This window comes from Scyliorhinus canicula, chromosome 6 (assembly GCF_902713615.1).
Source record: "Scyliorhinus canicula chromosome 6, sScyCan1.1, whole genome shotgun sequence".
Taxonomy (NCBI): Eukaryota; Metazoa; Chordata; class Chondrichthyes; order Carcharhiniformes; family Scyliorhinidae; genus Scyliorhinus; species Scyliorhinus canicula.
The window spans coordinates 60432755-60454025 of NC_052151.1; the positions used below are offsets into that span (position 1 = coordinate 60432755).

General features: G+C 42.2%; 1 protein-coding gene across 1 annotated transcript in view; it reads right to left on the minus strand.

Moving 5' to 3' along the window:
- The window catches only part of rngtt (RNA guanylyltransferase and 5'-phosphatase), a 519190-nt gene that overhangs the window by 34185 nt on the left and 463734 nt on the right, over nt 1-21271 (minus strand). Inside the window, exon 14 of the mRNA XM_038799337.1 lies at nt 20591-20657. Within this exon, the coding sequence (XP_038655265.1) occupies nt 20591-20657 (67 nt within the window). The remainder of the gene's footprint in view (nt 1-20590; nt 20658-21271) is intronic.

Below are 21271 nucleotides of genomic sequence, written 5' to 3' on the forward strand. Positions count from 1 at the left end.
CACACACACACTAACCCTCTCACACACACACACTAACCCTCTCACACACACACAAACCCTCTCACACACACACAAACCCTCTCACACACACGCTAACCCTCTCACACACACACTAACCCTTTCACAAACACACTAACCCTCTCACACACACACACTAACCCTCTCACACACACACACTAACCCTCTCACACACACACACTAACCCTCTCACACACACAAATCCACTCGCATCTGTTCACACACATCCTCACACAGACAACTCTCTCGAAGGCCCGAACCCACTCTCCTTTCCAAGATCCGGATTGTACCCACTCCATTTCCGAGGTCCGAACCACACCCACTATCTTCCTGAGTAACTACCGCTGCTATCGCGCAGCCTCTCCTCGCTGCCGCCACCCAATTTTTGGCTGGTTTCATCTCCTGCCTCACCTCAGCCTCTCTGTTGGCCGCAGGTTTTTCTGCCCAGCAACAGCAAGATGGAATAAATGAAAAGGGCCATCAGAACAAGGCTCCAAGTGGGCAGCAAGTAGGTAGCATTGTGGATAGCACCATTGCTTCACAGCTCCAGGGTCCCAGGTTCGATTCCGGCTTGGGTCACTGTCTGTGCGGCGTCTGCACATCCTCCCCGTGTGTGCGTGGGTTTCCTTCGGGTGCTCCGGTTTCCTCCCACAGTCCAAAGATGTGCAGGTTAGGTGGATTGGCCATGATAAATTGTCCTTAGTGTCCAAAATTGCCTTTAGTGTTGGGTGGGGTTACTGGGTTATGGGGATAGGTTGGAGGTGTTGACCTTGGGTAGGGTACTCTTTCCAAGAGCCGGTGCAGACTCGGTGGGCCGAATGGCCTCCTTCTGCACTGTAAATTCTATGATAATCTATGAAAGTGGAGGATCGCTGGGGGAGTATGTGAACCCCAGTTTGTGAACCAGTGAACTAGGTTATCAGCACAGTAAGAGGTCTTGCACCACCAGGTTAAAGTCCAACAGGTATGTTTCGAATCACTAGCTTTCGGAGCGCAGCTCCTTCATCAGGTGAGTGAAGAGGTGGGTTCCACAACCAGATATATAGACAAATCAATGATGCAAGACGATACTTTGCAAGTGAGTATTTGCAGGTAATTAAGTCTTTACAGATCCAGACAGAGCGACTGGAGAGAGGGATAATCACAGGTTAAAGAAGTGTGAATTGTCTCAAGCAAGTACCATTGGTAGGATTTCGCAAACCCAGGCCAGATGGTGGAGTGGTGAACGTAATGAGACATGAATCCAAGATCCCAGTTGAGGCCGTACTCATGCGTGCGGAACTTGGCTATCAGTTTCTGCTCGGCAATTCTGCGTTGTCGTGCGACCTGAAGGCCGCCTTGGAGAACCCTCACCCGAAGATCAGAGGCTGAATACCCTCGAGTGAAGTGTTCCCCGACTGGAAGGGAACATTCCTGCCTGGCGATTGTCGCTCGATGTCCGTTAATCCGTTGTCGCAGTGCTCTGATGAACGAGCTGCGCTCCGAAGGTTAGTGATTCGAAACAAACCTATTGAACTTTGACCTGGTGTTCTAAGACTTTTTACTGTGTCCACCCCAGTCCAATGCCGAAATCGCCACATCACGTTATCAGAATGAAGAGGGACAAGCAATGTGTCCTTGTAACAAAAGCAAAGGAAGCGCTGACTGCTGGACTGGTATGCACCAAGTGGTCCTTGAACAAAAGGTTAGGAATTCCTGCAATTGGTCATTAATGTAATCAAAGTGTTGCATATAACATGCATTTGCTGTGGCTCACTTTCCTACCAAGATGGTGTCAGCTTTGAGCACTGTTAACACTTGCGCCTCGGAGTCAAATGGTTCTGGATTCAAGTGCTGCTATAAAAACATGTTTTTAAGAAATCTAGGCTTTCACTTGAGGGTAGTACTGAGGCAATTCTGCATTAATGAAGATGGTGTCATTCTATTGAGACATTAATCCAAGAGCTCATTTACTTTTTCAGGGGGAGGTGAAAGATCCCATGGCACCATTCAAAGAACGAGTGATTTCTCCGATATATATTGCTGAACAACATCATCCAAAAGATTTATCTGGCTATTCCTTTTAATGTTGTTTATGGGACTTCTGGTGCCACAAACTGGCTGTATTATAACTGTGACAACAAAAATTTCAAAAGAATTTCACAGGTGTAATGCACTTTGGGATATCCTGAAAGACATTATTGAAATGCAGGACTTCCTGTCGTTCCTTTATAATTAAACAGACCAAATAATTCTACTGATTTCTGAGGTATTTGACTCTTTTGCATATTTATCTCGGTGTCTCTCAGCTCCATCTACAAGTGTCCTTTTTCCAGATACGCCCACTCTTACGCCATTCTCCTTGTTTGGGGTGTGCCAGGTTACCTGCGCCAGAGCCTAATTTACAGAATTTCTATTTGAATTGCAGTGGAAAGGCTGCACATTTTCCATCCTAATGTTAAGTGTATCTCAGAAATGAATCAGCCCACCTTCACTACCCACAAGCCATTTCTGTCTCTAAACTAGTCTTTTTCGCTTCTTTGGATTCCTTCCATTGTTTGGCTGCACATATTCACACCACCAGCGTTGCTTTTCTCTACTTACATTTATTTATTTCTACCTGGGCTATTTCTGCTCTTTTACTTCTTTCATTGCAGAATTAGCAAACTCCCTGTATTTAGTAATTCACTTTCTAGCTGGTTTTGGTATATATCTTTCCACCCAGACCGGTTTCTTGTGGCTCATACCTCTTAATTTCCTAATCACTTCTGTTAATGCCCTACAAACTTCAACACATTATTGACTGTCTAATGGTTATATCCCCAACCCACAAACTACAGGTCTTATTAAACAGTGTTAATTATGTACTGTACCCACAGTTCCACCTTTTCTTGCCAAGTGACACTGACCAACACCACACCATCTGCTTGATGCATTTCTTGCTGCCAAAATCACCTCGTCCATCCTAGTAATGGGTTGTCAGTTGAAATTTTCTGTCAAACCTGGCAAGAACATAGCTCAAAGATTTGTGATTTGTTGTAGCCACACAAACACTTGTAACCTTCATTTTCCAGCAGAGAAATGAAAAGAGGTGCAGTCATGTCTGCAAACTAGCCCTCCCGCATTCCCTACCTCTGAAATATGAAATTTAAAACCTACAAATTTCCCCATCCTCTGACTCACTATAAACAATGGAAAATCCACTGTTTAAGCAGAAGTATTCAAAAATATAACAGAAACACACCAAGGGAAAAAAAATACTGATCCAGCAATGCCTCAGAACCTGCTCAAATGCATTTCGCTGAAAATAAATAGCATTCCATGGTTGAGTAGGTTCATAGTCTGAATTATTCTTGCTAATTGTAACTCATATCATTTACCAGAGCTCCAGAGGAAATTTAATCATAATTCTCAATAGCTTTTGATAAGGGTTGGGATGAAGTTTAGTAAATTCAGTCAGTCAAAATTGGAAGAGCTGTAGTCACAATTGATAGTTTTTGAATCCTTCCCAAGTGAAACAGTGAATTCGAACACTGTTCTATCTTCTGATTATGAAAGTTCAAAAAGTTTGAATTTAGATCTCATTTCTCAAATGTTCTGTTAAAAATCAACAGTAAAATGGGCATGGGTAGACTACAGCCAGAAGTCTTTTTTAAATTCATTTACAGGATGTGGGCATCGCTGGTTAGGCCAGCATTAATTGCCATCCCTAGTTGCCCTTCAGGAGGTGGTGGTGAGCTGCCTTCTTGAACCGCTGCAGTTAGCTTTATAAGTAAGACTAATTGGATAGCTCTGTCAAAGAGATAGCATGGCAAAATAGGCTGAGTAGCTTTATGATTATATGAAAATCAAACTACTAATTTGACACAAATTTGAGCAAACTAACTCACAGGTCCTAGAGGAACAGATGGTGTAGTGAAAAACTTATATTTACATAACCCTGTCACGTTTTTGGGATGCTCCAAGATACTCCACAACCAATTAGTTTTTCTGTGTAGTTATTGTTTTGCAGAAAAGCACAGCAGCCAATTTGCATAAAGTAAGATGCCAAAAACATTAAATGAATGATGACCAGTTAATCATTAATGGTATTGGTTGAGGGATGAATTTTGACCAGGACACTATTCTTCTTTGAACAGTACGAAAGATCTGAACATAAGACCATAAGACCTAGGAGCGGAAGTAAGGCCATTCGGCCCATCGAGTCCACTCCACCATTCAATCATGGTTGATTTCAACTCCATTTACCCGCTCTCTCCCCATAGCCCTTAATTCCTCGAGAAATCAAGAATTTATCAATTTCTGTCTTAAAGACACTCAATGTCCTGACCTCCACCGCCCTCTGTGGCAATGAATTCCACAGACCTACCACTCTCTGGCTGAAGAAATTTCTCCTCATCTCTGTTCTAAAGTGACTCCCTTTTATTCTAAGGCTGTGCCCCCGCGTCCTAGTCTCCCCTGCTAATGGAAACAACTTCCCTACGTCCATCCTATCCAAGCCATTCATTATCTTGTAAGTTTCTATTAGATCTCCCCTCAACCTCCTAAACTCCAATGAATATAATCCCACGATCCTCAGACGTTCATCGTATGTTAGGCCTACCATTCCTGGGATCATCCGTGTGAATCTCCGCTGGACCCGCTCCAGTGCCAGTATAGAACATAGAACATAGAACAGTACAGCACAGAACAGGCCCTTCGGCCCTCGATGTTGTGCCGAGCAATGATCACGCTACTTAACCCACGTAATCGGTATACCCGTAACCCAACAATCCCCCCATTAACCTTACACTACGGGCAATTTAGCATGGCCAATCCACCTAACCCACACATCTTTGGACTGTGGGAGGAAACCGGAGCACCCGGAGGAAACCCACGCGCACACGGGGAGGACGTGCAGACTCCGCACAGACAGTGACCCAGCCGGGAATCGAACCTGGGACCCTGGAGCTGTGAAGCATTGATGCTAACCACCATGCTACCGTGAGGCCCCAGTATGTCCTTCCTGAGGTGTGGGGCCCAAAATTGCTCACAGTATTCTAAATGGGGCCTAACTAGTGCTTTATAAAGCCTCAGAAGTACATCCCTGCTTTTATATTCCAAGCCTCTTGTCTTCATTGTCTCTTGAAGGAGACATTACCCTGAGAATGTGAAACAGCTTCTCCTTTGCTGAAATAACAACCTAGATTAGATGCTTAAATCCTACCGTGAAACTCAATTTTGCAACCTTTATCTCAGACAGGAGTGCTACCAAGGAACCAAATTGATACAAAGTGCAGGAATTATCTGGTACTAATCTCACTCAAGAATGTTCAGTGCAATCAGTAAATACAAAATGGAACAGATCAGGTGAACATTCATTCTTTCATATGGAAGTGGTCAGACAAATCACTCCGTGCTAAAAGTACATACTGATGGGACTAAATAGGTTTTCTTTCATTTAGCATTCGTGATTGTTTAGAAAGCAGCTTTTCTTGAAATGGATGACCAAAAACCTAAATAGAAGGTAAAGGAACTAAACATAGACACACAAGCACACAGTGAGGCTCCATACTATACTCATTAAAAAAAAATAGCCAATCTAATCTCTGATAAATTAAGAAAAAAATGATTTCCTCTCCAGGCTAAAATCACCTGTAAATCAGAACATAGCAGTTCCAACAATTTACTTGATGACTCACTCTTAGTTTCACTATACAGGACTTAGGCAAATGGAAACTCACTGACACTATGGCCAGGATTCTCCAATCCTGGGCGAAGTTCCGATGCCGGCGTATAAAGTGGCGGCAACCACTCCAGCGTCAACGGTCCTCGATAATCCGGTGTCAACGGTCCTCGATAATCAGATATGCTCCCCTTCATAGGGGGCTAGGTCGGCGCCAGAGTGGTCTTCGCAGCCCCAGCAAGCGTGAGTTTGCGCATGCGCATGGGTTCCCGTCTCCGTCCCGGCCTCCGGACAATATGGCGGAGCCCTACAGGGGCCCGCGCAGAGGAACATAGCCCGCCTGCTGATCGTAGGCCCCGATCGTGGGCCAGGCCACCATGGAGGCCACCCCGGGTTCGGATCCCCCTCGCTCTCCCTCCAGGACCACCCCCGCAGTCACAACCTCCAGGTCCCACCGTGTCAGATCATACGTGCCCCATGCCGACGGGACTCAGCCCATCGAATTGCCGAAACCCTGAACGACGCGGTGTCAATCCCGCTGGCACCCAAAAATCGGCGAGCCAGCATCGGGGCGGTGTGGCGCGATTCTCGTGCCCCCACCCCCTCCTCCTCCCGGGGATTCTCCGACCCGGCGTGGGGGTCGGAGAATCCTGGCCAATATATCAGTGTTCTAACATGCTGCACCTTGGTTGTGAAAATTAATTGACATGACTTATGGTTAGCAAGAATAATACAGTGCAGAAGTGGCCCTTCAACCCATTGAGTCTACACTGACACACGAAAAACACCTGACCTGTCAACCTAATCCAATTTGCCAGTACTTGACTCATAGTTTTGAATGTTATGGCATGCAAAGTACTCATCCAGGTATTTTTTAAAGGATGTGAGGCATCCAGCCTCAACCATCCTCCCAGGCAGTGCATTCCAGACAGTCACCACCCTCTGGGTAAAAAGCTTTTTCCTCAAAGCCTCCCTAAACCTCCTGCTCCTCATATTGAACTTGTGTCCCTTTGTAACTGACCCTTCAACTAAGCGGAACAGCTGCTCCCTATCCACCCTGTTCATGCCCCTCATAATCTTGTGCACCTCGATTAGGTCGCCCTGTCTTCTCAGCTCCAGTGAAAACAACCCAAGCGCATCCAACCTTTCTGCATAACTTAAATGTTCCATCCCAGGTAATATCCTGGTCAATTGCCTCTGCAACCCCTCCAGTGTAATCACATCCTTCCTATAACATGATGACCAGAACAGTACTCCATCTGTGGCCTTACCAAAGGTCTATACAATTCCAACATGACAGTCCTGCTTTTGTAATTATGCCTGGAATGATAAAGGCAAGTGTCCCATATGCCTTTTTCACCACCCTATTAACCTGCCCTTCTGCCTTCAGAGATCTATGGACAAACACACGGAACTTCCCAGTGTCATGCCATTCATTGAATAATTCCTTGTTAAATTCCACCTTCCAAAGTGTATCACCTCACAAGTTGCATGGTTAAATTCCATCTGCCACGATTCTGCCCATTTGACCATCCCATCTACACCTTCCTGTAACCCAAGATACTCAACCTCACTGTGAACCACCCAGCCAACCTTTGCGTCATCCGCAAACTTACTGATCCTACCCCCCACATCGTCATCTATGTTGTTTATATAAATGACAATTAATAGGGACCCAGCACAGATCCCTGTGGTACACCACTGGACATTGGCTTCCAATCACTAAAGCAGCCGTCTGTCATTGCCGTATGTATCCTACAGCTCAGCCAATTTTGAATCCACCTTATCACATGTGCACAGGCCTTCGTTATAAGTCTCCCATGTGGGACCTTGTAAAAGGCTTTGCTGAAATCTATATAAATGATATCAACTGCACTACCCTCATCCACACATCTGGCCACATGCTCAAAAAAATCAATCAAATTTGTTAGGCATGACCTCCCTCGGACAAAGCCATGCGGACTATTCCTGATCAAACCTTGCCTCTCCAAGTGGAGATAGATTCTCTCCTTCAGAATTGTCTCCAATAGCTTCCCTCCCACTGATGTGTGACTCACTGGTCTGTGATTCTCTGGCTTATCTCTGCAACCTTTCTTAAATAGTGGGACCACATTAGCTGTTCTCCAATCCTACGTTACCTCCCTGTTGTCAGAGAGGAATGAAAAATCCAGTGAAATGTTTTAAATTAGGAAAATCCAATGAAACCTTCAATTATTGAGGCCACAGGACATTATATATAGATGTTTAAAACATGTGGAAGCATAGTTTCTGGCCCATCCCAATTTTGAAAGAAACTAATAATAAAGGTTTAATAAAATATTTGTGTTACTGAGGAGACATCAGGCATAGGTAATTTGTCTCTCAACAATTTGGGAACAAATTCCCGTATGCAGACCTTACCTCGAAGCTATATTTTGTTCCCACAAAGTGCAACAGCTGTTAGGAGCTGATTTAGGAGCTGAACAAGGCCAGCAACGCGGGTTCAATTCCCGTAACCGGCTCATTACCCCAACAGGCGCTGGAATGTGGTGACTAGTAACTTCATTGCAGTGTTAATGTAAGCCTACTTGTGACAATAGAAGATTATTATTATTAAGTGCTTTGATATATCCTGTGATAGTAAATTGCACTATGTAAATACAGGTTCTTACTTTGTGATTTAATCGCAGTAATACAATTACTTTACAGGCCTTGCACTACACAAACTCTCACTTTAAAATGATGAACATTATTACTCATTATATTTTTCAGATTAAAATATAGTATCAAACATAAATTTTCCAGTGAAAGGTTAACAAAAATACATGGTCCAATCAAATAAAAGTCTGCAATCAGTCAGCCTCCAAAGGAATGTTTTCAAATATTGATAAAAAGTTTTTGATGCTCACTGGAAAGAATTCTGCCCTTGGATATCAAATCCACCACCGTTTGAATTGTAATTGGTGCAAATAATCAAACCTCTTATAAAAGAATGATGTAACCCTCTAACCAATTACTCTGGAATCCAGTTGCGGTGACTCATTTGGAACATAGGCCAAATAATAAGTTTGTCTGATTAAGTTCTACAATCAAAAGGCAAGTTTTACACATCTTCATTTTCATAAGATTATCCATTCATAAAAAAGGCATTAAGAGAAATGATTTCAATCTCCTGAAATATATTCCTAAAGCTTACATATTGTAATTTTTAAAATAAGGTTTGCAAATTTGAGAAATTGGCGCAAAATTAAAAGTTGGTTGCTCGGCAACGTACACAGCATGTCATGCTAAAATGCAAACTGCAAAAACAGCTCAATTTGGCATCTCCAACAAACTCCTTCCTCACTCAAGAATCCAGTGCGAAGTTAGAAAATTTTGCTTAATTTATGCCTGTTGGAAAACTATAATTCTCTTGATTAGGGGTGATCTTAGAAAGCAAGGAATCATCACTCCGTATCATCTCAGGCACAGTTCTTCTGTAATGATGAAGAGTGTATGCCTGAAATGCCAACTTGTCTTTTCCCTTTATAACTGCTGGTGAAATTGCTGCGCATTACTGGCAATTAGTAGTAGTTCAATTTCCAGCATTTACAGTTTGTTTCTATACATTAGGCATTGCTCCACTCTCGTGTAAACTGGCCAATTCATTTCCCATGGTAATTCACTGCAGAGCAGGTGCGATAACGTCTTTCTCTAATGGTTTTGTTTGTATATGTGGTTGGTAACCTGGGTCCAAGTTAATTAACTATGACATTATCTATTGATTAAACATTGACGATAGGCACCCAAGTAGTTTTTTCCACTGGATTCAGAATGTCATTTCATAGATTTCATAGAATTTACAGTGCAGAAGAAGGCCATTCAGCCCATCGAGTCTGCACCGGCTCTTGGAAAGAGCACTCTACCCAAGCCCATACCTCCACCCTATCCCCATAACCCAGTAACCCCACCTAACACTAAGGGCAATTTGGACACTAAGGGCAATTTAGCACGGCCTTGCACATCTTTGGACTGTGGGAGGAAACCCACGCACACACGGGGAGAACGTGCAGACTCCATACAGACAGTGACCCAAGCCGGGAATCGAACCTGGGACCCTGGAGCTGTGAAGCATTTGTGCTAACCACTATGCTACCGTGCTGCCCCTAAATTTCAAGGTTACAAAGTTTTATAGTGTTCCAATTTTATGTATAAAATAGTTTAACTGAAGGCCTCTACTCTTCAAAAAATGCGCTCTCCAAATTTGCATGTAAACATTATCATGCTTATGCAATGGTTATGGAACGAAAATTAAACATCGGTGCTTCAGTCAAACATCTCTCATCTTTCCTCATCTAACTATCAGCATAGCATTTTATATTTACCTAGCCTGACCTTAAATGCATCAAATAACCTCAACCACTCCTTGTGGTAGCTACGTCCACATTTTAACCCTCTCTGGGTAAAGGTGTTTCTTCAGAAAGCCTTCATTGATTTCTTGGTGACGATATTACATTGCTTTCCCCAACAAGTAGAAACATTCTCTCTATACCTACTCTATCAAACCTTTCATAGCTTTCAAGCTCTCAATTAGGTTAACTTTCAGCTATTTCTTATCAAGAGAGACAGCCTTATCATCCCTTCTTGCAAATGTAGGAAGTGTGAATAAATATATAATCATTTTACTGGATAAATTTAAGACTCTGAAGTATATATTTAAAGTGGGGATGATGGGGTTGGACTGGGGTGGGCACAGTAAGAAGCCTTACAAACACCAGGTTAAAGTCCAACAGGTTTGTTTCAAATCACTAGCTTTCGTCAGGATGAAGGAGCTGCCCTCCAAAAGCTAGTGATTCCAAATAAACCTGCTGGACTTTAACCTGGTGTTGTCAGACGTCTTACCATATTTAAAGTGATTGGTCTTCTAACTGCTAAATAGTTAAAGTTATGGTATGTCAGTAAGATTTACAAAAAAGCAAGATTCTAACTTCAGTCCCTTCATCTGTCTGTGCGTAGGCAAAGGTGTTGAAGTTGGTAACAACATCCTCAGTCCAGGAAGAGACAGATGTGGCTCCTGCACCAGTGATCTACACTAGAAGTGCATTTGTGTGAGAGAAAGTAAAGCGTGGCTAGCTGCAATGGTCAAAAAGTTTGCCAACAATTACTGTTTCAGCTCACATATCTGAAGAATGAAAAATGAAATAAAAATGAAAATCGCTTATTGTCACGAGTAGACTTCAACAAAGTTACTGTGAAAAGCCCCTAGTCGCCACATTCCGGCGCCTGTCCGGGGAGGCTGGTACGAGAATCAGTGAAGCACTGGAAGACCACTAAACAATCTGTGGTTCGGACAGACATTTTGTAATTTTTCTGCTTCCTCTCCTACCCTAAAATTGTTTCAAAGTATCGTCAGCCATTACTTCACAGACACAAGTGTGAAAGTAGATTTCACAGAACACCATGGTTGCGAACTATTAAAGCTTCAATGAGCTGTTACACGGAGCATCAGGATGTGTCCTTTCCAGAGTTGTGGAACAGACAATATACATTATGTTCAATTTGTTCTCAGATTTCTCATATTAGATCTAATACCAGAACTTTCCTGTCATGTTGTTCCTGGATCACTGTTACACTTCTCATGTCTGATTTTCGATTCTGATAACATTCACCTCTCTGGTCATTCAGCATTGTTTTATTAACAGGAGTATGTTCATCATATAGATCTCCTACATTTTGTTCTTGAACCATTAGCACTCAGTCTGTCCGTCAGGTAATAGATAATACTGATGTACCTCTCTAGGTTTCCATTCATCTTTATATTTGTTAGCAGATATAGTCATCATCCTTTATCAGCACTTTGCTTTCTTTCTGCTCATTTTTTTACCATCTTTCATGTTTTAGCGTTTGTTTTTCCTGATAGCCATGAGTTCCATTGCTTTGTCTTGCTTAGTTCCAACTCGTCCACTTAACAAAGGAGCTCTAACCGTTTTTTGTTATTTTTCCATAGCGTTTCTCACCAGTGGATAGCGAGACTCTGCAGTTCCCTAGCAACTAGGGACTTCATCATAGTGTGTAGATACTAGGAATTTTGGAGCTTGAATCCTCTGCACCATCGAACTGTGCAGATATACAATTATGATTTTTATATATATTTTAATTTTTCAGAAAATAAAGACTTCATGGAATCACAGAATTCCTGCAACACAGAAAGAGGCCACTCAGGCCACTGAGTCTGCACCAGCCCTCTGAAAGAGCACCCCACCTAAGCCCAATTCCCCCACCCTATGACTTGCACTCATATAGCAGTTTGCATGTCCACTGGATGTTTCTAAGCTCTGTACAGGCAATTAAATACTTTTTAAAAGTGTAGCTACTGTTGCAATATAGAAATTAAATGCAGCAGCAATTATGTATTCAATAAACTCCCACAAACAGCAATGTAATAATGACTAGAGTCTGTTTATTGTGATGTTGATTGAGGAATAAATATTGCAGAACACAGAAATAACTCCCCATCCCTTTAAAAAGACAGCACTTCAACGGTGTATCCCTCAGAGCTGAACTGGAGTATCAACCTAGATTTTTGTATTTTTTAAAATAATAATCTTTATTGTCACAAGTAGGCTTACATTAACACTGCAATGAAGTTACCTGTGAAAAGCCCCGAGTCGCCATATTCCGGAGCTGTTCGGGTACACTGAGGGAGAATTCAGAATGTCCAATTCACATAACAAGCACGTCTTTCGGGACTTGAGGGAAAAAACCGGAGCACACGGAGGAAACCCATGCAGACACCGGGAGAACGTGCAGACTGCACAGGCAGTGACCCAAGCCAGGAATCGAACCTGGGGCCCTGGCACGGTGAAGCAACAGTGCTAACCATTGTGCTTCTGTGCCACCCAATGAACCCTGGTATGTGACTTGAACCTGGAACCATGAGACTTACAGGCGAGAGTTCTGCTCACTGACATCTCAACCACTTAACATTTAAACATTAAGTATTTACATCACAGCAAGAAAGGAAAGTTTAAAGAACTACTCTCTCAGGTGTATTTTTCCCATTTAAATTGAAGTTGAACAAACTAGGAAAAATTATGATAAAAATATGATTTTTAAATGGTGAACATTAATGTTGGGGCAGAGCTCAATCTCTGGCAAATGGAGAGGGAGGGGTGAGGCATGTCCCTTTCAGTCTGATAATCGATCAATTGCAGACACTTACAAGTCAGTTGCAACATTCAAAGATATGTAACACCCTAGTGCATTAGCCCCATTATTTAATAGCTGACACTTGCATGCTTTACCAGAGGTACAATTTTCTTCATGTTTTAGAAGAGATTCAACCTCCATCATATAAAATTAGGGCATTGTCACCATCCAATAAGAGGTATACGAATCTGGGTTCTGCCTCTTTAAGACATGAGCTTGCTGGCAGTAATATTTTTTTCCACTCACTGCAATACCTTGTGCTTGACCACGTCTTATAATTCACTGCACCAAAGAGAATTCAGAGGGTTGAAGTAATGTATTGGTTATGTACTGGAGCAGCAACCCAGAGTCCATGAGCAACAAATAACCTGATTCAATAAATCATTTTTGGCATATAAAAACCCAAACAGTTCACAAATGACATTCAAGGCACCACCAACACTTGGAGAACAAATAAAACAATAAAACCAAAACATTAAAACTACAGAAACATTGAGCCACACCTGGACAACAAAATTGATGTGGGGAAGATAGGGGGAAAGCTTTGAACCTGAAGGATGACTCTCCTCGTCAGCAGATTTCTCTGCTTATGGTACCTTAGCTAACATTTTCCTTCATTCTTCTTCTTACAAGGCACAGATCATAACCAAATGAAAAATGTTGGTGGGATTTAAAAAAAAAAAATCACATTTCCATTTCGCCACAAGCAACACAATGGCAAGAATAAACTCAAGATAGTAATGCTTCATGAAATGCGCATTATGGCCAAGGAATGTGCCATACAGATGGTCTCGAGTGCAACCCGCCAACTAATAATTCATACTAACTCTTTCAATGTCCTACATTTCTTCTCCTTGCTTTATTTAAAATATCAGACACATCAGCACAAAACCTTCAGCAATACAAAATAGAAACACATAAGCTATTTGAGATTCCAATTTTACTGTCTGTAATCACTTAAAAAAAATAATCACAAAATACAAAATTGTTCCAGATGAATTTTGGTAGAGTAACTAAACAAATATCGAAATACTAACATCTCAATGAGTTGTCCAAATTCTTTGCATGGGATGTTATTTTGCTCAATTCAAATTCTGAGTTTGAGGTTTAAAAATGTGCATTACCAAATAATTTGAATGAAGTGAAGGAATTCGAAAAGAGCTTTTACTTTCCCTGGTGCGTTTTTGGCCCAACACGAAGCAATGTAACAAGATATAAAACAATATACTCCATTTAGTAGTTATTTTCCAAAATGAAACAAAATACTGGCTTGATTGATCAATCTTTTATCTTGGCAACACATTAACAAGTGATGTTTTGTTCAACAGGTAAATTTTTTAATGTATAAATATTATTATTCGAAGAACAAACTTCAGTTTGCAAACATACAAAATATTCAGCCAGATTCATAGAAAAATGTTTCACACCACCCAACCCCTCCCACCACCATTCTGTTTAAAACAAAACTAATTTGATAACAATTTTCAGAATAGTATCTTTACAATCATATATGTAAAACAGCTAACAATATTTCAACCCTATCATCCAACCCCCAACCCTAAAGAAACAATAACCAATCCCATATGTCCCCCTCTCCCCTAGCATCTGACAGTGACCAACTCTCTGAAAAAGGAAATAAATGACTGCCACCTCAGGTAAACCCCCCCAAGTTCAAAATTTCCATCCGGACGCTGAGCCAATCCGCTGCACTGGGCAGAGCTGAACACCAAACAGGACTTGCCTTTAGGTCATGAAGCAAAGGCAAGAGCATCCCTCTTCGCCCGTCTGTAACTCCAATAAGTTTGAGATCCAAACGATAGCTACCAAAGGGCATGGTTCCAAGTCAACCACAAGAATTCATGACAAGATACTGAAGGAGGAGACCAGATGCCCAGGGCAGGACCAGAACATGTGCGTGTGATGTACCGGGCCCCAATCTCCCTGCACATGAACTTTCACACCTGGTAGTATCGAAACTGGTTAGTTTTTGGGAGCCTATACATTTCCAACCATTCCTCAAAACTCAAGAACTTACCAACAACAAACAAATCACCAAGCTTCTCTAACCCCTCCTCCCTTCAAGCCCCAAAGGACGAATCTAAAATCGCCAGCACAAAACGACTGTTTCCACACTGGTGTTAACATCGACATAGCTGCCAGTTTAAAGTGCCGTCTAAACTGTCCCCATATTTTCAAGGGGCCACCACCACCGGATTAGCAGTCCATTTCATTGGGGGAACTGTAACGAATGGCCTCAAGCTAGTGCCTTCACTATTATTCCTCTCCATCCACCCCCACATAGATGCCACTCCTCTATACCACCCCCACATCTTTTCAGTGTTCGCTGCCTAATAATAATCTAACAGGTTGGGTAACGCTAGACTCCCTGATTTATTTATTCCTTTGTTAAATACCCCTAAGGATCCGTGGAGTCCTGCCATCCCAAATAAAGGACAAGATCATCTTCTTAACTCCTGTCAAAGAATGATTGCGAGAGGAAAACTGGAAGGCACCGAAACAAAAACAAAAATCTTAGAAGGACATTCACTTCAATCAACTGGACCCTTCCCGTTAAAGTCAGCGGGAGGCTATCCCATCTCTTAGGTCCTCCTTCACCGCTTTAACCAGGATGCCAAAATTTAGCTTCCATAACGAGGCCTAGTTGTGGGCCACCTGGGCACCCAGATAATGAAAACTGTACCTGGCCAGGTGAAAAGGCAACTTCTTAATGGGAGATTCAGCGAAAATGTTCGCTTTTACCCAGGTTCAATCTATACCCTGAAAAGGGAGCCAAACCTCACCAGCAGCATCATTCTCTTCTCTTCACTGGAGGGAGGGTCCGTCACATACAATAAAAGGTTGTCCGCATATAAAGATATCCTATGCTCCCCCCCCCCCCCCCCCCCCCCCCCCCTATCTATATCCCTTCACTTCATGGATGTCCTCAGCATAATAGCCAAAGACACAATACCCAGGGCAAACAACAGAAGTGACTGTGAGCAATTCTGTCTCGTGCCTCTTCAGTGTCGGAAGTATTTCAAATTTAAAGCATTGCCGCGGAATCTTGCAGTGGGTGCTCTATACAAAGATCAGATCCAGGAAATAAACACGGCCCAAAGTCAAATCTACCCAAGACCTCAAATATAAATAGCACCACGGCACCCTATCAAAAGTGTTCTCCACATCTAGAAAGATCATCACCTCCGTTTCAGGGAACGGCTAGGGGGACAGAACTATGTTAACCAGCCTTCAGATATTGACCGACAGCAGTCTCCCTTTGATAAATCCCATCTGCTCCTCCGATATGATCCTTGGTAGGCAGGGCTCCATGCGTCTAGCCAAGACATTTGCCAACAACTGTGCAACACTTTCAATAAAGAAATGAGGCGGTACGACCTACATTCCACCAGGTCCTTGTCTTTCTTCAGTATCAAGGAGATCGTCGCCTGCACCAATGAGGCTGGCAACATCCCCCGCATCAGAGAATTCTCAAACATCTCAAGCAGCACTGAGGCCAGCAGCCCAGCAAACATTTTATAAAATTCAATCGGGAACCTATCCGGTCCCGGTTTGAGGAATGCAGCAATTGCTTTACTCTGAGGAAAACCTCCTCCTGGCGAGCCTTCCAAGACGAATGATGGTGTTTGTTTAGAAGAATATGCAAGGGAACAAAACCACCAATAAGTCTGGTGAAAAAAAAGTCCTATTAATCTTGGCTGGGGTGAAAACCAGTCTATCCTCCACATCCCTAACTGGCACAATTTCCCGAGGGGCCACCTGTCACTTCAGGTGATGGGCTAGCAAGCAACTAACCTTATCCCCATGTTCATAAAGAGCTCACTTGAATGTTGTAGCAGGTGAACTGCCCTCTCTGTGCATAAAAGCTCAAACTCCAATTGTAGCTTCTTTGTAGTGGTCAGCAATTCTGGTGTCCGATTGATCGAGTATTGACTGTCCACCTCGGTCTCTCTGCTCTTCTCCTTTGCCTCAAAGGACATAATCTCATCTTTAACGACTACCTTCAACGTCTCCCATAATGTAGAAGGGAAAATCTGCTCACTCTTGTTAAATCTCAAGTATTCCTTGATGACAGAGGAGACCCTTTCACAAAAACTCTTATCAAGTGGGGCAGTGAGTGGGGCCAGACCCAACCATCATGCCCATATAATACAGGACATGATCAGCAATCACTATTACCAGGTATCCCGCCTCCACACAAGGGTCGGTGCAGACTCAATGGACTGTAGCGTTTCTATTCCATTCTGATTAATTTGTGACACCCACCGATTGCATTTGATTAAGTTTACCATGGCAGATTGATGGAGAAAGTGAAGTCGTATGGGGTTCAGGGTGTACTAGCTAGATGGATAAAGAACTGGCTGGGCAACAGGAGACAGAGTAGTGGTGGAAGGGACTGTCTCAAAATGGAGAAATGTGACTAGTGGTGTTCCACAGGGATCCGTGCTCGGACCACCGTTGTTTGTGATATACATAAATGACCTGGAGGAAGGTATAGGTGGTCTGATTAGCAAGTTTGCAGATGATACTAAGATTGGTGAAGTTGCAGATAGCGAGGAGGACTGTCAGAGAATATAGCAAAATATAGATAGATTGGAGAGTTGGGCAGAGAAATGGCAGATGGAGTTCAATCCAGGCAAATGCGAGGTGATGCATTTTGGAAGATCTAATTCAAGAGCAGACTATGTGGTCAATGGAAGAGTCCTGGGGAAAATTGATGTACAGAGAGATCTGGGAGTTCAGGTCCATTGTACCCTGAAGGTGGCAATGCAGGTCGATAGAGTGGTCAAGAAGGCATACAGCATGCTTGCCTTCATCGGACGGGGTATTGAGTACAAGAGTCGGCAGGTCATGTTACAGTTGTATAGGACTTTGGTTAGGCCACATTTGGAATACTGCGTATAGTTCTGGTCTCCACATTACCAGAAGGATGTGGATGCTTTAGAGAGGGTGCAGAGGGGGTTCACCAGGATGTTGCCTGGTATGGAGGGTGCTAGCTATGAAGAAAGGTTGAGTAGATTAGGATTGTTTTCGTTGGAAAGACGGAGGTTGAGGGGGGACCTGATTGAGGTCTACAAAATTATGAGAGTTATGGACAGGGTGGATAGCAACAAGCTTTTTCCAAGAGTGGGGGTGTCAATTACAAGGGATCACAATTTCAGGGAGAGAGGGGGAAAGTTTAAGGGAGATGTGCGTGAAAAGTTTTTTACCCAAAGGGTGGTGGGTGCCTGGAATGCTTTGCCAGCGGAGGTGGTAGAGGCGGGCACGATAGCATCATTTAAGATGCATCTGGACAGATATATGAACGGGCAGGGAACAGAGGGAAGTAGATCCTTGGAAAATAGGCGACAGGTTTAGATAAAGGATCTGGATCGGCGCAGGCTGGGAGGGCCGAAGGGCCTGTTCCTGTGCTGTAATTTTCTTTGTTATTTGATACCACACCCAAACAACCCAGTAGGCTCTAGACAGAACCCCAAATACCCCCCTCTCCCATACCAAACCCTACCCACCCGATTGATAAACCCCTAAGCTCAAACTAAATGAATCCCCCCCCTTGTATAAACCGCGATAACCCCTTCTCTTTGCCTCTGTTAACAAACTAATTAATCTAGCTAGAGCCGTAGCTTTTGTTCAGAGTACCAAACCAGCTCTACTTACCCAAAACTGATTTATAAATTCTAATTGCAAACAATAACGGTCAACACAACACCCATCCCACCAACCACCATAATACAATTTTTCATATAAAGTGACAGACAGCCCCACAAATACCTCTTCAAACATTAACAAGAATGAACAGACAAATAGTAACATTCAAATAACCCTCCCCATTTCAAACATATTCGTATAAAATACAATTATTTCAACCCTAATCTATTTCTTACTCTGGAGTCTCAAAGTAATAGTGTTCTTTCTCATAGGTCACCCAAAGATGGGCGGGGTAAATCATGCCAAAGTAAACTTTCTTACAACACAGAGCTGTCTTAGACGTAGAAGCTGCAAGCCTTCTGGCGAGCTCCGAACCGACATTTGGATTTATTCACACCTCATGGCCCTCCCATCTGCTGTTCCAATGCTCCTTTGCCCATCTTAATTTTTTTTATTTTTCCTGGTCCAACCACCCTCAAATTCTGTCTTCTCACCCGATTTTCAATGTACTCTATCCTAGCCCTCAAACCCTTATTATCGGTCACCATCTTCACCATTTCCACTCCCAAACAAACAATCTATTTGATCTTCCTCAACACAGCAACCCCTACCTCCTGCAGCTCTGTACCCTGTTCCTTCACCATCTTGCCCACCTTCGCCAGGACTCATCTGGTCGAAGAAATCGCTGTTTCGACCAGTTTTAAGTCAAGTGAATTGAGTTTGAGGAATTCCAATCCAAACAGTTCAATTGTATATGGCGAGGCAAATGAGTCGAAAGATGTGGGTTCACGGCAGAGGAAAGCACATACACCAGGTTAACTTTCCAGTGCATTTGCTGAGAAAGTGTTGAAATGCTGCTATTCTTCAGATGAGATGTTAAAACAAAGTTCTATCACCTGTTCCAGTAGAAGTTAGAAATATCTCACTGAATTATTTAAGATGCAGGGTCTCTCATTGTCTAGACTAGTGATCTACCCTCATGCATCAACAAAAGCAGATTAACTGATTGTGGAAGATATTCCAGTTTGTGAATAACTGCTGTGCATTCACCTACATAACATAACACTTCAAAGTAATAAAAGTGTCGGATGTGAAGCCAGTACTTTTTATTTACTTCCCTCGTCCAATTGTTAAATTAAGAATGCAAGCCTCAATTTTCAATTGGTACTGTTTATTAATTGGCATGTTAGAAAAGGATTAAACCCAACCCAAGTGATAGATTGTGTAACTTTATTATTGAGCACCAAACATCCAACTGTTTAATTACCACAATTATAACTTTTAAAATATCATGGCATTCAATACTGGTCTCAACCTAATTCCTTAAATATTCTATCAAATTTATATATGGATCTGAGGGAACATCTGCCTTAATATCTGATGAAGATATAAATATAACCACGTTTCCAAAATGTACAATAACTTGAAAATGTTTTCTAAACCCAGTAATGCGCCATTAGGAAACAAAAGTTTTGATGAAGTCAAGAGAAAAAATACGATTTTTTTGTAAATCACCTTTTTAAACCGTAATTCCACTTTCCCTCAATCACTACATTTTTAAAAATGATGAATGTCCATTGTAAAATAATATTGCAAATTCATTTTGGCATAGATTTCTCATGACTTATGGTTTACCATTTAACATAATTTAACATGACTGGGAACAGATTACGGTTTGGATATCTGCAAGATCGGACTATATTTGATGCTGTTCTATTCTTGACACAGAGCTGAAAAATCCCTCGGGCAACTTGCTTTTTCTTAGTATATTGTAAACTGGATTTCTCAATTGTGCCAAATTCTCAAATGTATCAATATGTTTAATGTGAATAGCGCATTCATTACTGGCACGTTTCACAATGGAGCACAACATGTCCATAAACATGTCCATAAATGATCATCCATTGTAATTATTTGTATCTGTAACAAAAAATTATTTTTCCATTAATACGAAACGTCACTCAGCTTTGCATATAATTTGTTCCACATAAATTTCATCACTAAGACAACATGAGCTTTCGAATTTATACAACACACATCAGTGGACAAAAGCTGCACGGAACTTTGAATCACTGCATTGATTTAATCACTTACCTTCATCTGTGCAAAAGGGGGTTCGTAATTGCCAACATATAGTAGTCCAACAGTTTGTGTCAGCAACCTTTGAAAAAAAAACATACATTTATTTTAAACAACAGGACATGAAAATCCGTATGTATAAAAGGCATAAGCAGCTAGCAATCCTACTAACTTATTGCAAAGCCAGTACCTGATAGGAGAGAAAACAACTCTGGCAATGCCTAATCTTTTAAAGATAGAGGCAGATACAAAATTATCCAACCATTGATATTGAGTGAAGATCAATTGCAGACCCTATATTTTCTATTTGCTGAGAAACTGACATGGTCAGGTGGAAGCTCAATGCTGGTATGAGATGTTGAAAAAGTCAGAGCATTCTTTGCTTAATACTTACATGTGAAATGTACTTTCAATCTTTTCAGTGGTTCAACAAATCGATCCCACCAAGCATAGGGGAGGAGGACAGAGGTGAGATGAAAAGCCATTGTGCCAATGAATTAACTTGAAACTATCTAGCACTTTTCATGAACATAGAACATACAGTGCAGAAGGAGGCCATTCGGCCCATCGAGTCTGTACTAACCCACTTTAAGCCCTCACTTCCACCCGTAACCCAATAACCCCTCCGCACCTTTTTGGACACTTAAGGGCAATTTAGCATGGCCAATCCACCTAACCTGTATATCTTTGGACTGT